Below are 15,364 nucleotides of genomic sequence, written 5' to 3' on the forward strand. Positions count from 1 at the left end.
GCACAATTAGTAGACAAGAGAAAGCGCGTTGTCACCTATACCAGGGAAGTACCTGCACAAGGCGGGATCACCAGGGATTAGTTGAAGATTTCAAAAGATTGAAAATGTTTATAAAAATGAGATAATGGGATTTTAGGAACCGGGTAGCAAAACCCAATGTGCACGGGAAAAAAACCCAAAAATTCCGCCATCTATGAATTTTGTACCACCGCCATCTTTACTATCCCGTTATCAGAAACTAAAAACCTCGGCTCTTCTATGGACAATCTGACACCGGGAATATTACTGCGTCCTGGGAAGTGTGATCGGGGTAGCCAATGCTGGATTCACCTGTGATTCACCTGTGATTCACCTGTGCTTAGGTTAGGAAAAGGGGGGCACAATTTCTGTGGAAGCAGTAAAAAACAATTTTTTTGAAAATGTTTTTTGTTTTTTTTCTTTTTTTAAATGTTTAAATGCTTTTGTTTTATTTTTTAGATTTTTTTTTTTTTTTTGGTGGATTTTTTTGTGAAATAATTGTTTCCCGCTGATCTGTAAGGCCATGACAGTTCTACTTTAGGCGATTAAGCGAATGGTTCACCAGCAGCGAAACCGTCCCCTTTAAGAGCAGACTGCGGCACCTCGGATGAACTCCGCCGCAGACCGGGTAAAAACCCTGAAACGCTGCGCAGCATAGCGATCCGTCATGACGTCATCAGACAGGTGTCGGCTTGCTCTCTGCCCGGCTTGTTGCTAGGACAAGCAGGGGAAGGTGTCACCTGATTGGTCGCCGCATTTCCCGCCTGAGCCAATAGAAAGCGATCAGCGGGGAGCAGCGACGGGAAAAAAATGCCGATTCTTTTCTTCTAACTGGGGGACCATGGAGCAGCATAGGGGCCACACGAAGGAAATCCGGGGGCAGAGGAAGTGTCAGGGGGATTAAAGAGAAAAATAACAGGTTTAATATAGTGCAGGATAATTAATGGGGGGCTACAACCCCCCCATGCCCCCGGTGTATGAGGGGCCCGGGGACACATATAGGCCATAATATTACAATTACTAGATTGTAAGCTCTTCGGGTCAGGGTCCTCTCCTCCTCCTGTGTCACTGTCATATGTAATCACTATTTATTGTACAGCGCTGAGCTATATGTTGGCGCTATATAATACACTTCTGTAATAATGCTGAATGATAAATTACACCCAATCAATATCTGCCAGGACAAAGAATGATCAGCAGGAGGAATCTTGTATCTTCTGAAAACCTGATTGGTCATTTGAGTGAAAAAGCAGTGAATCTTTGTGTGTACCCAGCCTGCAGACATTGCCACGGTCAGTGCGAGCGCTACAAGCCATGGAGTCCAATCTCTAGGTGGCGCTATAACCAGAAGAATAATTGCTATCTATGCCCCAAAATTACCGCAACAAGGCCAAATTCACCCCTTACTATAGATTTGTATGGAGCTGATGAGAGAGATCTGATAACTGATTGGATCATTTATTTGTCAGGGAAAATTACCCCCGAGATACCCGCCCACTCTATCCAACGCTCCTCTCCTGAAATACTCTGCTCTGCTGGGGGACTCTGCTCCTTCCTCTACTCTCCTCTCCTGAAATACTCTGCGGGAGGACTCTGCTCCTTCCTCTATAACTCTCCTCTCCTGTTTTTTTGTTCCCATCAGTCATACCAAATATTAAACACAAGGCTATCCAGCACATGTTAGATTGTGAGCTCCTCTGTAGGACAGCGACAGGACTTTGTACAGCGCTGCAGATGATGTTAGCACTATATAAACATATGAAGTCTTGTACTATGCCACGTATTATGTCAGTGCTATATAAGCATATTAATAATAATGATGGCATATTAATTCTTATTCTGGTATGTGCGGATCTTAGAGGACTCTGTCGCCCTCTGCTGGTCACTTCTAATGCAGACATCTCTACTCCAATATAAAGGCATTGACAGTGATTTTAATATTCTTAGTAGGTTCTATGATATCATCCTGCAGTTATGTAACCCCTGAGATTTTTGTAAATATTTGTTCTTCCCACAGAACAGCGCCCTTTACTTACTACAGAACAGACCTGAGTTCTAATTATGGAAGAGCGATGGCAATAAATTGAATATTGCTATAGGACCCAGATGCAGAATGTTTGTTTTCGGTTTTTAAATATTGCTGTAGCTTTCTCTTTAATGTCGGTCATTCGGTAGAGTTGAGGTCAGAGTTCGTCCGCTTGGGATTTAGTGACAATGGTGGCCCTATGCTGTGCAGTGAGCATCAGAACAACAGAATGGGCCTGATTTATAAAAAGCTCTCCAAGACTGAAGGTGATCATTGGAGAACCTGGGCGTTCAGAAAACCTGGAATGGATTTCCTTGCTATTAGTTGGCAAATGCTTTCAATCCTGCACCAGATTCATTTCAGGTTTGCTGGATCACCCAGGTTCTCCCATGATAGTCCACATTCTCCAGCCTTGGAGCAGGTCCATAGTCTTCATTGGAGGACCATTGAGTGACAGCTTGTTGTCACCCCTGACCCAGGACGGGGTTGTCACCCTTAGTCATATTAAAGACACCACATCAGGACACACAAAACGTCTTTGAATCAAATTTCTTTTAATGCAGAATAAAGTGAAAACAGGGATGAAAGTTTGAATTCACGATTGTGCAAACAGAGTTTTCCCACACGTTCGGTGAATTTACCAGCATTTCTTTTCCTGAATGCCCAACACAAAGGTGGAAAAGATTTTTGCAGCTTGTGTGATGAAGTGGATACAATGTTATTATTATATACATATATATCACAATAAGTACAATATTCATACAGAATGTTCCTGGACCTAGGTAGAAGTCTTTTTTAGCATTTGAGTGATGTGTAAACATACACACTGCTATAATAAAACGATACCACGTCCCTTTATCATCCAAAAAGCATTATCGATTGGTAGTCTATGATGCAAATATACACAAAATAAAACAAAAAATAAAACCCCATCCCTATTTATAAACACGGCCATTTCACCATTATAAAATGATTGGTGGCGCTCCCTAGTGGTGAGATCCTATCACCCCCATTAGATAAAGAGTTCATCCAGCCACAACAGATTTCATTTTGGAACCCAATAGAATCAATAATCAATCATTTGAAATCTGATATATCTTCTCTCCCTATGGCCTGGGAGGTCTCGCATATCGCGAAGGGGTAAGACCCCGGAGGGGGCCGATGTGCAGTTATGTTCTATATCAGATGCCAGGCATTCACATCCATAAGTGAATCATCTGTTGCGGACGGATTATCTGTGTTGAGGAAGCCTTGTTTGCTTCCATTTACTGCGACGTAAAGGCTTGGCGATGCCCAGCGAGCTTCCCTACAGGAATGTAATGATTGCCGGACGGCATCATGCAAAGGGACTGTCCTGTTATTTTGGCACATGAAATTCACGTATGTAGAAATATATATTGCTGTAATACACACGCTGAAAGGAGTCGGGACCCCGAGTACCGATGAGGCAAGAACGACGCCGTGCGATTAAAATAAAAAATGACAGGATAATAAAGTGCACACAAGGCCTTGCCAGTCAGATGAAATCACACTGATTTATTTCTTCTCGTAACCGGACAAAATATCATTGTGAATGTGGAAAAAGCTGTACAATGGTGATGGAATAAAGAGGACCTGTGGCTTATCATACCATCTGCTGTGCCCATTGCAGGGCATTCTCCTGTCTGCATTGCTTTTCCCCTTTCATTAGCTGTAACCAGTTTGTTGCCTGGCATGGTGTTGGCTTTTTTACTTTCTGAATCTGAATACACGGATTTGTAAAACTGGAACTTTCTGATTAGCATTTGTCCTTGCAGTGGCTCATTGTACCGAAGCAAAATGGTCAGCATGGGGCCAGGCAAAGGAGACCTCATTGGCAGCTACCATGCTCCTACCTGATGGGTGCCCTGATGAATGGGTCATAACTGGAGCTACAGGGTTTACTGATAATTGTCTTGTGTAGCATGGCACAAGTCTCTAGAAGTCTCCTATAGCATGGCACAAGTCTCTAGAATTCCCCTGTAGCATGGCATGAGTCTTCAACCTTCTCTAGCATGGCACAAGTCTCTAGAATTCTCCTATAGCATGGCACAGGGCTCTAATCATCTCCTCTTGCATGGTGTCAGGCTAGAAATATCTCAAAGTCTTCATAAACTGGGCACTATTCTTTGTAATGTGGAAGCGGTCTCCTGTACCCTGACAGCCATCTGTGTGAACCTAGAAGCCGTCTCAAGCAGTCTCTTGCCACCTGGCACCAATCCCTTTTAGCTAGGAGTCAGTCCAGTCGTCTCTGGTACACCATGACTCTGCAACAGTCTCCTGTGACCCGCACCCTTTTACAGATGTTTAGCATCATGCCACAATTTCATATGGCATGACAGCTCTATAAGTAATAGGGCCAGGATGTAAGCAGGCCGGATGCAGATCCACATAGAGACATAACCCAACGATGACAATGTAATATCATCTAGAGCAGTGATTTTCAACCACTGTGCCGCGGCACACTAGTGTGCCATGAGAGATCTTTAGGTGTACCGTGGGAAATTATCTAATTACCATTGTCGAGTGTCTGTGCTGTAGTGACTGGCAGAGTAATGTAATACTCTTCCATGTCAGTGGGTGGCAGTAGGTAACATAGTTTTCTTGTTTATTCTTAGAGACAAGAGAATTAGCTACAGAATGTCATTTTGTAACATTTTTGATCTGTGGTGTGCCGCAGGATTTTTTCAATGTAAAAAAATGTGCCGTGGCTCAAAAAAAGTTGAAAAACACTGATCTAGAGGACATCTAACTATTCATCATGCAGTCCATTGTACAGCTTTTGCCACACTCGGTATGAGCTGCTGAGTCATTCTTACTGGGGACCAATTACAAACCCGAATTCACTGAATAAACTAAAAATATCTGATCTGCAAGTAGGGCGGTGCTATGCTCTAAGGCAGTGATTTTCAACCACTGTGCCGCGGCACACCAGTGTGCTGTGAGAGATCCTCAGGTGTACCATGGGAAATTATCCAAGTGAGAGGTGGATCGCCCTGGCTCAGCCCAATCATGTCAGGAAGAGCTGCCATACTTCCTGGCTTGTGTTAGCACAGGACCGGTAGTGTGACAAAGAGAGACTGCTCTCTCTCTCTCTCGTTGGGCAAGTCAGATTGCAGCTTAGCGAGAACTTTTTTATGTATATTCCTATAAATTGAAGGCATATACTTGTTTTTTCTCTGGATCCAGGATCTTGATTTCTAGTGGTTGTTAAAATTCTAACTTTCAGGGGATCTAAACATATACTACCTTTTTGTAGCATTTTTACTCGGATCAATATTTGGGTATAACATGTTACTGAGTACTGAAGAAACCATGCACCATTCCAGAATATAACTAAATGGAATACAGATTTACATTCCATTACCAGACAACAATGAAGAGTGCAAAAATACACCTACTAAAATAGGACACAGTGTACACAAATTGTGTTGCGCTCTATTATTTTAAAGCTTTGTCGCTTTTTAGCAAGTCTTGTGTTAGAAAATAATAGAAAAAAGAAACAGCGAGGGACTTTAAATGCAGTATATATATACAATATATATACACATATGTTACCGAGTAACTAACAGTTGTAAAATTCAACAATACCAGTAACATTGAAAATGTAATATAAAAATTAAAAACAAACGATAACACAACAAAACATGCAAACCACATATGCATGAATTATCCTCGTGAATTATATGGAGATAGATATTTAATGCATTTGTGGTTTGCATGTGTTGTGTTATCGTTTGTTTTTAATTTTTATATTAAGAATTTTCAATCTTACTGATATTGTAGAACTTTACAACTATTATTTACTCAGCAATGTGTGTGTGTGTCATTTAAAGTCCCTGCATGTGGGAGTCTCCAGGTTTGTTTCTATAAAGCCCTGTGTTACACTTATGCACAGTTAGTGCAGTGATTATCTATGGAGTGTCATTTTGTAACATTTTTGGTTTGTGGTGTGCTGCAGGATTTTTTCAATGTAAAAATGTGCCGTGGCTCACAGAAGGTTGAAAAACACCACTCTAAGGGCTCTGCTACCGTTATATCCTGCTCTGGAAAAAAAAATGCAGAAGTGTTAGAATTTAAATCATTTTCTTATATTAGGAAAAAGTTGTAACGCTCTACAGACAAATCAACCACACAAAGTCCTCTGCTGTGATTGGAAGAAGCATGCATATAGAACAGTGCACGGTACAACCTAAATATATACACAAAGAACAATTCACCGGCGCCGTCCCACACCTGTCCCCAAACTATCCACCATATTATTGGGAAAGCTCTTGGCTCCTCCTGTCTTGGCACTATGCTACATTTCCTGAGATCGAGAGTCCTGAATATTAGGATTGTTTAGGAAAAAAAAAAAAGATTTTGGATGGTACTAAAAAATGTTAAACTCTTATTTAGTGGTAAGTCTGGAGACTCCATTGGTATGAATCCCCCATATTGTTTCTATTCTACCCCCTCGCCATCATTAAGGAGAATCCGCAGGGGAGGGGCTTGTTTCTATCACAGGGCTTTATATTGGACAAAGCTGTTCAGAGGCGGGGCTTCATGAGTGGTTCTCTCACCAATGGAGTCCCGCAGACGCCATCACGTGATCCAATTGCCAGCAACAATTCAAAACTAAACCAAACCACACGGCAGCCGAGGAACCACAATTTTATGTTCAAAGAGTCAAAGAAAACACATAAACAGAGTTTTCTATCAGCCAATCAAATCACAGCTAAATATTTTCCAGCAGATGTCTGAGAAAAGAATTTGGCTGCAATTAGAAATATATATATATATTTTTTGTTGTTGCATTTTTCCAGGTTAACCTATTCCCGCATCAGTTATCTATATACAAAGAGCAACTTCTGGTAAAGTTTTTAAAGAGAACCTGTCACTTTTTAACTTTTCACACAAGTTATGATTGTTTCTGTTTGTACTTTATCTGACATCAATGAATATCTCAGGTACAGATACATTTTAATGGTGGTGGTTGGGGGATGTCCCAACCTGGAGCTGGGCTTTAGGTATACATGAGGTTGCCAGTTCCTTAGAATGGCCAGAGGGTGATCTGGAGACCTAAGCAGTTGTATTTTATAGTTTGAGGATTGGATGTCCCATACATTGAACAAGATAAATGGGAGGGATGCCAAGCTCAGCTGCTGAGCCAATAAGTCGAAGCTTGTATCAAACAATAAAAAATATGTGACAGGTCCTCTTTAATCACCGGATATTTTACACTTACGCCCCATAAATTCACACACAGGAAAGCAGAATAAAAGTGCAGACACAACATTGATCAATGTCACAGAATAATAATAATAATAAAAAACATAAATCACATTCTCTATATACAAAGACAAACCTGACATTTGTGATTACATGAAGAAAAATATACAACACAGGTAACATTCCGCAAAAACATTTCCCAGGACGGAGCTACAAAACGAGAGTGCAAGGCGGGGGGTGATGATTTATAACGTCCGTCACCTGTAAAGGGCTCGTACCCATACCTACGCCCCCTGCTGGTGGGAGGAACACATATATAATATGCATGTACACACAGGCTATATCAGCTTTTGAGAATATTTCCCCCACCGATTGATAAATTGCTTTTTTAGTTGAAATACTTGGCACTATAAATCAACTGCACTTAGTGCAAAATTAGGTACTTTGTACCGATGCAAAAATTGTACCATTGGAGCTACACAAGTGGCAAAGTTGTATCGAGCAGAGTAATTTTTTTAGTACCACTACAAATATATAAGAAGAGCTGACAGGTGTGATTTTACGCAAGCGAAACTCCAAGGGGAAATAACAATTACCCCCAAGCTGGGTCCCTATCCATGGCAAGGGTTTACTGCTCTTTTTGCCCAGGGAATGATGAATATGATGCTGCATATATCTTCTTGCTGAACATCTGCTCCCTGCCCCAGTGTAAGGCAATCTATACACGTCAGATGATTCTCATCTGATATATTAATTCAGGGATAGTATCAGACGAAAATCTGACGTGTATGGAGGCTGAACGATGTCGTTGATTGATCTGTGCTGGTGAATCCACAAACAACTGCAATGCAAGTGAAGGGGGAGGGCACAGCGAGGTGCTGCTCGCTTGTTCTTCCCCCTCTATAGAGCAGACAGGAGCTGTATGTACAGCACTTGTTCATGCATCTTTCCGTCTTTTGTCATTGGAAAGAAAGACAGGTGTACATAGCCTAAGGGAGAACTCCCCAGTAACACTCAGGTTGTGTCAAACAGCATAGGAAAAGCCCCGCTGCCTTAAGAAAGGAGGAATAAGGTAAGTACATTCATCATCCCCCTTCTCAAACCCCTTGTGGTTGGGAGGAGAGACCCACCGCAAGGGTAAATATTTCCCTTGAGTTCAGCATTGTCTTATAACGCTTTGGCCAATCTCTAAACATTTTAAAGCATTTCCTCAGGTGGGCTGGTACCTGACGTCTAATAAATCACACTTACAGTTTACAAATGGTACCATTCATTTCCATGAAACAGCCACTTCTGGAAATCCTACCTAGCAAAATTTCTTAGAAGCCACCACACAAAATAGCTAGTCGTACATTTGGCAGTCTGACTGCAATCAACCATTTAATTCCATTGGTTGTCAAAGTTTGGGGTTTGTTGGATTCATGGGTGGTAAATTGCTTAGTATTTGGTGGTGGAATTGTGATTCCTGGTGGCTCTGAAATTGCCTGAGAATTGGCAGATGTATGTCCAGCTTTATAGTGGTCTCCCCATGGGCCATAAAAAATGTAAACAGGTCCCAGGGTGATGGCGGCTAACTAAGTATACTGGGTGTGTAATGTTGTAACCAATACCCTGCCCAATCACTAAACAGAATTGTACTTCAGGCATGAGGGGCCGGGGCCCTCTGTTATTTGCTACCCAGCTTTTCATGGAGTTATCGTACTAAATTCAGAAGCACAAAGGTGCTCATTTCGACTCCCTTTTCTTTTACTCATTGCTTCAAAATCATGCAACTAGGAAAACGTTATTTCCAGGATTTCCTCTATACCCGGTGAAATTTCACCAAATCCATGCACAGGACTGTGAAACACACAGTGTGGGGGGTCTTCATTAATGAATACAAAAAAAAAAATAAAAATGGGCTTTGATTGGTGAAATTACAGACACAAAAAGATGAACAGCCAGCAAATTTCATCCTAAAGTACCAATAATAACCCCATCAGCGCTGCAGCCAAATGGTAAAGAGGAACCCACAGGTCTGAAAGCCCAAACAACGCCATTTTAAAAACCCCTCAGCGTTGCACTGTGCGGTTTCCAGTATTAAGAATCTCGCCGAGAAGTCAGTAAGGCACCTTAGGATCATCTGTACATGGGTCTTGGGTTTTTAACCGCAACCCCTAAACACAACCGCAACACCAGATTGCAATCACTGCATTTATGGAATTCGGGTGGAGCAAGGCATCCTTGCATGGGGATAGAGGGGGTTGTGAATCTCAGGGCCAAAGGGGTAAAATCTTCTTTCAGGGACCATCAGTATTTGGTTATTAAACACGTTTTGCATTTCACAGTTGAGTAATTACAAAGTTCATGTTTTTTTTTTGGCCCATATAAAAATAAGATATTGCAACACAAAGTGCATCTTTTGAAATAAAATTAATAAAACAAGGAAACAATCCCACGATTTCCTGGGAGAAGAAATATTTACACCATTTGGTTTGAACCTTTGAGAAGAGCGTAGATTCATGCTATGACCATCGGAACGTCGTCGGAAAAGCCGGTGATCATTGGTGCATCGTCGTCGTCCTCACCTGAAATCAAACAAGGAATTTTAAATTGTTAGAATACTGTTAATCACCCTATCAGGTAGCGGGGCAGCAGACATCAGCCAAGGGGGTAAAAAACACATTAAGGGCTCATTCAAATTATAAAGAAAGTATTATTATAGCACGCATATGAAATGTGAGTATCCTAAGTTTTTGGCTGCATGTGTTGGTGTGAACTGAAGACATAAGAAATTAAAGCAATTTGTTTTTTTTCTTGTGTTGGGTAATGCTGTTGGTGTGACCAAGTCCTCAAACTAAACAAAAAGGGACATTTATTCCAGGTTTATAATATTACATAAATAACTGAATCTGTGTTAATATTACCTGAAAAGCAGCATTTAGAGTAAAAGGAGAAGCAACACTTAGGACCATGAGTACAGGGGGGTCAGAATGGAGATAATCTATTCTGTGTGCTGCTGCTTCTTTATTATCCATTTATAGGGTGGGGGTGAATCCCCAAACTGGCTGTAACATTTACCTGAAGTGATGTCCAACATCTAGATGCATCTGGGAAGGGTACCTTGATCCTTTAAATTAATTACTAAAGAGTTCAAAATCCAGCATAATATCTCCAATATATGTTGTATATTTAGTGATTTGTCTGTATTTTTAAATTAAATCAGACCTTAAGTCAGGCCTTATTAATGTCAATGTTATCAGCAGGGCTGGATTTCCCACAAGGCCACGGGCCCAGGGTGGCATGAGCACTAGAGAACAGGATTACAACATTCCTATGTGAAACTGGAACTTGCTACTGCTGCCCGACAAGATCTACAGTACCAGGAAGCACAATGAGATTATACTGAGGTCCCATACAGTGACATCTGTATTGAATGTAACACTCATCTCTCCCCATTCCATTCTCTCCCCTCTTCCTTCCAATTATCCTTTCTTCTCTTCCTCCTAGATCCCTTTCTTTCCATCACTTTGTTTCTCTGCTCTCTCCCCTTTCTTTCCTTCTCTCTCCACCATCTCTAACCCTCTTTATGTGCTAGTCTTTCCCCCTTTCTCATTCTCTCTCCACGTCTTCATTTTTTCTCCTCTTCTCTCCCCCCTCTCCCTATTGTTCTTTAGCTTTCATGGTGTATCCTGTGTCAGCATCAAACGCTGGTATTGGTGGCAAAGGCGGCAGCACAAGCTAGCTGGTCTAGGGGAGCAAAAAGTATAAATCGGGCCCTGGTTATCAGGCATACTGGAATGGAAAAGTTGCGATAATAGACCAGCTGAAATTTAGGCTGCCTCTAGTTGCTGGTCACTATCAAAATCATAGACATTGGCCCATATGATCCATGTTGAAAAATATGATCAGACAATCTGACACTCATCACGTGTTCAGACTTTGACATGTGATAAGCTGTGAAAGAAGCTTGTCGGTCCTTCTATTACTCTTTCACTTCAGTCAGATAACGTAGCTTTATATTTACATTTGATGATCAGTCTGCAATAACTTTGTTTTAGATTTGGGATGCTTTTCCACATGATGTACTGCAGAGCAAGCTATTGAGTATCAGCAGAATTCTATTTTATTGGGCTATTTTCATCTAACCTAACCAGCTTTATAAATGGGTGAAACTCAGTATATTCTGGAGGCACACAACAAAAATTCCACCATCATGGGCCACATGGCAGCGGAGTTACTCTTACCTATGTCGTCCCCGGAAGAGAAGATGGCGGCTCCCAGCCTTGAGCTGTAGTGACTGTTGGCAAACGCTGTAAAGCTGTTCTGCAGCCGCCGGTGTCGCATGTACAGTATGACAAAACCGCAGCCGGTGGCCACTAGCAGCAGGAATAGGACGGGGACAACTATAGCAGCCACATCTGTGGACTGGACACCTGTGGAAGGCTGTGAGTCCAAACCTGATAACAAAAAACATGACAGATACTTATATATCTGTCCTAAAATGATTACTATCATCCATACGAATCAGAAGTAGCTTGGGACTAAAATAATGTTCAAAATTCCTCCAGTCACCTTCTATAATGTTGTAGCTATCTTGTAAATGAAAGTAGTAGTAATAAGGTTTAAATAAGATACTAAAAGCTTCATAATAAAAAGAAATAGCAACATCCTCCCTCTTAAAAACAACAAGACAGGTTCTCTTGAATGAAAATAGACCTACCAGTCCCAAGCTGGTCATAAAGGAGCAGGGCCGGCTCCCCGCAGAGCTGACCGCTGTACAGACATCGCGCCTGCACTGTGAAGGTGTAGTTGTGGCCTGGCTTCAGGTCAGAGATTTGGAAGTAGTTGTCGCTGGTGTTTCCAATGTACTTGGATACATTACTAGAGCTGTCGTACATGTGGATGTCATAACCCTGGAAAGGAACAAGGGGGTAATAATAAAAACTATATTCCTAAAGCCTAATACTTTTACAAAGTCTTAAGGTGTCAAAGGTTGACTCAAAGACCAACTCTTGCAGCAGTTCATAATTTCCCTGCTGCTACAGTCACCGCAGGGAGCAAAGATATTTACACCATACTAATGGCTAGAACTATTAGACTAGAGAAATGACAAAAAGCTATACTCACCCGGGACTCATTGAAGAGTTTCTCTCGAAGGGCCAGACTCTTCCAGAACAGAAGAATGTGATCTCTCTCATTTACAAGCTTTAGACCTTCTGGTGCCAGGAGAGGAACTGCAAATACAATTTAGAGTGGTAAAGGGATCCCATTCTCCTGAGAATATTCATATATTTTTTATTATTCATATATTCTAGGCTGTATGTTATTTTACAGTCAGATGCTAAAATCTGTTCTGAGTTTGAGATCACATGACCAAAATGTCAAGGCTCAACTTTCTCACTGGTTCATGTGCGCAGGGGGGTCAAGGCTGTGAGCTCAGTCCTTGTTCTTTACTTGTTTGTCTTTACGTGGATGGAGAGATTAGTGACACCGAGTTACCTGCACTTTACGGCGCCACATAACCTGGGTCTTATGATCTCACATGACTTGCGTGCTATAGGCTTTAACTGCACTCAGGGCTGTGTCTCATGATTTGATTTTGCAGCCTCACTAGTGTTCATCACACCACCTGGGTGTCATGGGTTTATTGTCACTCATATCTAGATACCATAGCCTCACCTGTGTTTAACAGTACATCACATGGGCTGGGTCTCATGGGTTTACCTGCACTCAGTGCTGTGTCACATGATTTATTACCAAAGCCTTACCTGTAATCAGTTGTAATCACCTGACTCACTGTTATGTTACATGTCCAGGATGTTGTAGCCTTACCTGTGTTCACTTTAGTGCTGGCTTCTTTGCTCATGTTCCGCAGTTGAACAATGACGTTGTATTTGCCTCCTGGCTCTAGATTTCCAATTCTGTACTCTATTGTGCTGTTCTGGGTGATCACTTTGTAACTCTTCTCAGTCTTCCAAATCAGGTCCTTCACTGATATAATGTAGGACTACAAAAAAAAGTGTTATGAGCTTACAGGTCATCCTATAGGAGGCTATGCAGCAAGTAGTACAAGTGAAAGACCTTAGTTTGTAAGATTGGGTACATCAACTTACCAGTTCACTGTCTGGTGAATCGTACGGAGACTCCCACTTCATTATTACAAATGTTTTGTCAGTGAACACGGCGTGCAGATGGCGAGGAGGTAAGCGGTTGTCTGGAATCATTCTGACCACGGCGTAGTTGGATGGAGGGCCCCGATATGGGTTGATAACACGGACCTAAAATGTGAGCATAAGGAGAATTAGGAATCCGGTGAGGGGAGAGGATTTGCCTGTGCTGTATTTACCCTCCCTAGCGGTATTCCCGAGTGAGCTCAGGGTTACAAAACAAAAATTTCATTACAAAAAGCAGTAACCCCGAGCCACACTCGGGGTGGAATTAAGGGCTTACCTGGTACCCACGAGCGCACAGCATCCTCAGGTGATGCCGGCCCAGCATCTGTGTCCCCTTGACGATGCCCGGCATCTGTATCCCCTGGTCTCGCATCCCTGGCGTGTGAACATTGGGGATGCAAGGCCATGGGATGCAGATGCTGTGTGGGCATGCAACGTGCGTACTTGCGGGCGACGTGCACTGAGGGGCAGGAAATTTAAAATAAGTATTCTTAAATGTCAAATGTACTGCTTTGACATTTAAAAATACTCAAATAATCATACCTCCAGGCAGGTTAAAGTTATCTCTGGGCATCCACGAAAAAAAGAAAAGCCTGTGCCACTTGAATCCGCTGTTTGAACCTTTTCCTAACGTGGCGACATAAGCAATGCAGTTTGTACCATCACTGAACGGCCCATGCTTTGTGAAGTCACATTGGTGTGCAGTTTCCTGGAGGCTGGGAGGGCCACTGGCTACTGGACAACCAGTATGAAGTATCAATGCCACCCAAGCAGCAATATGGACACCTGAAGGACACTCCTCCCCAGTAAAGAGTCAGAAGCTGGTGTGGTATGTGACCTTTTTTTTCTAACATACTTAGCAATTCATTGGAGGGTAGGTGTGCATTATTCTTATTTTTGTGCACGGTTCTTATTTTTTAGCTGCACTATATAAATCTGCTACAACAAAGCATATGAAAGTCACATAAAAAAAAGGTACACAAATAAATATATTTTACTAAAACTATCATAAAGATTTTTGGGGTCCCAACATGGTGAATCCTTCTGTTGGACCCATGTGACACTCCTGCCAAAGAATCCCAACCCAGCACTTCTGTATTCTCCACCCCTGGAGGATTGGTCACTGTAGAGTTCCTTATTAGCTCACACTGTAAGTAATTTTGTTTTATCTTTATTGCAATAAACAATTTAGCATTTGTAATAGGAGGCAGATTATAGGTGAAGTGCCCTTAGTAGCACAGATCCCCCTTACCAAGAACAAGTACTGCTCATCTCTGTTCACTATGATGGTGACATTGTGCAGTGTCGTTGTGAAGTTCTGAGGGTTGCGGTGCAGCTCGAGAAAAGATGTGGCGTAGAACAATCCATACGTCTGGATGGGAATAGGATTTTCAATGTTACACAATAATAATGACAACATTTACCAGTCACTGAATCACAATCTGAAACTTCCACCATCCCTTATAAGCATTGGTTGACTCAATGGAGATGAAGATTAACATTAAAGGACAAGCAGCAGACTGATGGGCTCATCTCTCTGCCAGTCTGCTCTATACTCCTATAACTGCTGAAAAACTGAATCTTTACCAGGCTTCTCCCCTTGTCATTCTAAGCTTTGCTGTAAACAGAAGAGCTAAGAAGGAGCCTAATACTATGCTGCTTCCCCACCTCTTAGATTGTACGCTCTTCGGGGCAGGGTTCTCTCCTCCTTCTGTCTCACTGTATGTCTGTCATTTGCAACCCCTATTTATTGTACAGTGATGCATAATTTTTTGGCGCTAAATAAAAACTGTTTATTAATAATAATACCAAGGAGTCAAATTCAGGTACTTACACTGCTTACACTGCTTACACACACAAATTCAGGTACTTACACTTACAATACAAAAAAAAAAATGTAATAATATAGTAATGACCTCTCCTCCACAACATCATT

At 41.9% G+C, this 15,364-nt stretch overlaps 1 protein-coding gene across 1 annotated transcript in view; it reads right to left on the bottom strand.

The window, feature by feature from the left end:
• Positions 1 to 2,581: 2,581 nt before the first annotated feature.
• Positions 2,582 to 15,364, bottom strand: part of SORL1 (sortilin related receptor 1) — a 53,833-nt gene continuing 41,050 nt past the window's right edge. The window contains exons 42-48 of the mRNA XM_072427020.1: positions 14,681 to 14,800; positions 13,369 to 13,533; positions 13,088 to 13,262; positions 12,383 to 12,489; positions 11,976 to 12,168; positions 11,500 to 11,712; positions 2,582 to 9,840 (exon numbers count right to left, since the gene is read on the bottom strand). Coding sequence (XP_072283121.1) covers positions 9,773 to 9,840; positions 11,500 to 11,712; positions 11,976 to 12,168; positions 12,383 to 12,489; positions 13,088 to 13,262; positions 13,369 to 13,533; positions 14,681 to 14,800 — 1,041 coding nt within the window. The 3' untranslated portion in view covers positions 2,582 to 9,772. The remainder of the gene's footprint in view (positions 9,841 to 11,499; positions 11,713 to 11,975; positions 12,169 to 12,382; positions 12,490 to 13,087; positions 13,263 to 13,368; positions 13,534 to 14,680; positions 14,801 to 15,364) is intronic.

Source organism: Pyxicephalus adspersus, chromosome 11, assembly GCF_032062135.1.
Source record: "Pyxicephalus adspersus chromosome 11, UCB_Pads_2.0, whole genome shotgun sequence".
Lineage (NCBI taxonomy): Eukaryota > Metazoa > Chordata > Amphibia > Anura > Pyxicephalidae > Pyxicephalus > Pyxicephalus adspersus.